Raw genomic sequence first — 2,317 nt, 5'->3', positions numbered from 1 at the left:
TAGTTCTATTTATTTATTTGTATGCTTTGTTTATGTAATCTCCTCGACATTTCATTTTGCCTATTGTATTATTGATACTCACTTTGCCTTGCTCACCTTGTCGTATTCGTTATTGTTTTGTCAAGCATTAATACCAAGCATCAAAAGGAAAATTTTTCTAAATAAGGCAATATTTCGCGTTTGGAAAATCGAGAAAACGTGCCCTAACGTGCTGGGTTTCGATTTCTCGTTCGACTAAATAGCCAAATATCCTCTTAAAGCTTCAAAGTGTGGTTTCATTAAACTATAAGGTGATCTTGGTTTCGATGGTTTAGAGTATCGTGTCCTAACGTGCTGGATGTGATATTCCTTCGGAACAAGAGAATTTTATATTCCAATTCACGTCATCAGAGTTTCTTTCAAGGATCGTATTTTTTTAAAAAACTCTTCAAATTTCCAATTTTCGACACTAAGACACTGATTAATCAACTAGGTACCAATTTTGGGCGTATCGAGGGTGCTAATCCTTCCTCGTGCGTAACCGACTCCCGAACTCATTTTTCTGAATTTCGTAGACCAAAATCGTTGTTTTAATAAAATTAAATCATTTATTAAAAAAACAACCACTTTTTGAGGTGACCCGATCACACCTCATCAAAAAGGATTGGTGGCGACTCCCGTTTTCATTCTTTTTTTTAAATCCAAGTCGACCCCGTTTTCATCCAAAAACAATGGTGTCAACATATACAAGTAAGAACCAATAATTTGTGTATGTATGTGTTTCTTATATATAAATATTAGATACAGCAAAGTTTATATAAGTATGAGTTTTATGCATTATAAAAATAGTAATTAATAAATGATGTAATAATCTAATCCCCCTTTAAATTATTATATTTCAGGAAGTTCCCTTGCAGCTTCTTTCTTCTTTGCTTATAAATATACATAAATCTCATATTTCAAAAGGCAGAAGCCAGACATCCTTCATTAGTAATTGAACCAAAGAAAAGACATGGGAGTTTCAGGCACTTTGGAGTATTTGTCTGATTTAATGAGCAGTAGTGGTCATAAGCACAAGAAGAGAAAACAATTGCAGACAGTAGAGCTGAAGGTGAGGATGGACTGTGATGGTTGTGAACTCAAGGTCAAGAAAGCCCTCTCTTCATTGAATGGTATATACATATATTTCTTCCTTTTGATCTCCTTTCTTTTTGGGGGGTGGGGGTGGAGGACTGAAATGTAATGTTTTTTTTTTTTGCAGGAGTGAAATCGGTGAACATAAACAGGAAACAGCAGAAGGTGACTGTAACGGGATATGTTGAAGCTAACAAAGTGTTGAAGAAAGCTAAGTCAACAGGGAAAAAGGCTGAGATTTGGCCTTATGTTCCTTACAATCTGGTGGCTCAACCTTACGCTGTTACTGCTTATGACAAGAAGGCACCTCCTGGTTATGTTAGGAAAGTAGACAACAATGTAAGCAGCACTGCTACCGTCACTAGATATTCTGTCATGTGAAGCTGCAATTTTATATTACTATTTCTTTTTGGTTTTCTCTGTTGGATTTCCTGGTAGATATTATGACAAGATTGTCGAGTTATTACTAATCAAAGGGAGTTCATCTTTTTCTTTTTAATTTTCAAAATGGTCCTGGTTTGTTTGTAGTCTTGTAAGGAGCAAGTTTTGGATGGGTGGGGTGATGATGATAACAATTTGTCAATGTGGGTTAGGGAAGTGAGGTACAGCCATTGTATTTGCAGCCTTGCTTTATTTTCTTGTCCTTATTACTGCCTGTAATTTAATGTTATGAATTTTATGCCCTGAAATTAGTTTTGGCTTGGCAAGCTCAGGTGTATAAAGATAGAATTCTCCAAAAACCTTCTAAATATATGAAAATTCATCAAATTTAAAATTTAAACATAGCCTGAATATATCCGTTTGGGACGAGATGGGTAAACTTTTGTAAATGGAAGCAAGCTGGCTGCTGTTTTGGGATGATGGTTAGATATTATTGAAAAAAAAATATATTTTCTTGTCTGTTGGTTTCAGTTTCGTCAGCAGATGAAACATGGCAAGTGGACCACCCAATTAACTTGCATGTTCGTCCAGTTTCAATGCCTACACTTCCACTTAAGAAGCTATCCATTGGACACAAAAGACATAAATTGAATGTTGAGTGCAGCATGACAAGCATTCCTAAGGACTCTATAGGGATTGAAATAACATACATTATTTCGTGGGTAAAAATAACATGAAAATACTTGTATTATGAGTTACATTATATTTTGTCTCTCTATTAAAAAATAATTAAATCAAAGATAAATTTGATTCTTTTATAAAA

At 34.6% G+C, this 2,317-nt stretch overlaps 1 protein-coding gene across 1 annotated transcript; it reads left to right on the top strand.

The window, feature by feature from the left end:
- The first annotated feature begins 803 nt into the window (after window positions 1-803).
- On the top strand, window positions 804-1,820 carry LOC107950389 (heavy metal-associated isoprenylated plant protein 23). Its single transcript, XM_016885237.2, has 2 exons — window positions 804-1,151; window positions 1,241-1,820. Exons 1-2 carry the CDS (start codon window positions 992-994, stop codon window positions 1,492-1,494), a joined length of 414 nt encoding a protein of 137 aa, XP_016740726.1. The 5' UTR covers window positions 804-991; the 3' UTR covers window positions 1,495-1,820.
- Window positions 1,821-2,317: the final 497 nt, after the last annotated feature.

The sequence above is a fragment of the Gossypium hirsutum genome, chromosome D03 (assembly GCF_007990345.1).
Source record: "Gossypium hirsutum isolate 1008001.06 chromosome D03, Gossypium_hirsutum_v2.1, whole genome shotgun sequence".
Lineage (NCBI taxonomy): Eukaryota > Viridiplantae > Streptophyta > Magnoliopsida > Malvales > Malvaceae > Gossypium > Gossypium hirsutum.
Note: the sequence above shows the minus strand (reverse complement) of the source record. Positions and strands in the feature narration are given on the sequence as shown.

What these genes read in the sequence shown, in the direction of transcription:
- LOC107950389 (XM_016885237.2), top strand. Translation starts at nt 992, where the DNA reads ATGGGAGTTTCAGGCACTTTGGAGTATTTGTCTGATTTAATGAGCAGT. An exon ending in AGCCCTCTCTTCATTGAATG is followed by an intron (nt 1,152 to 1,240) that starts GTATATACATAT and finishes TTTTTTTTGCAG; the next exon opens with GAGTGAAATCGGTGAACATA.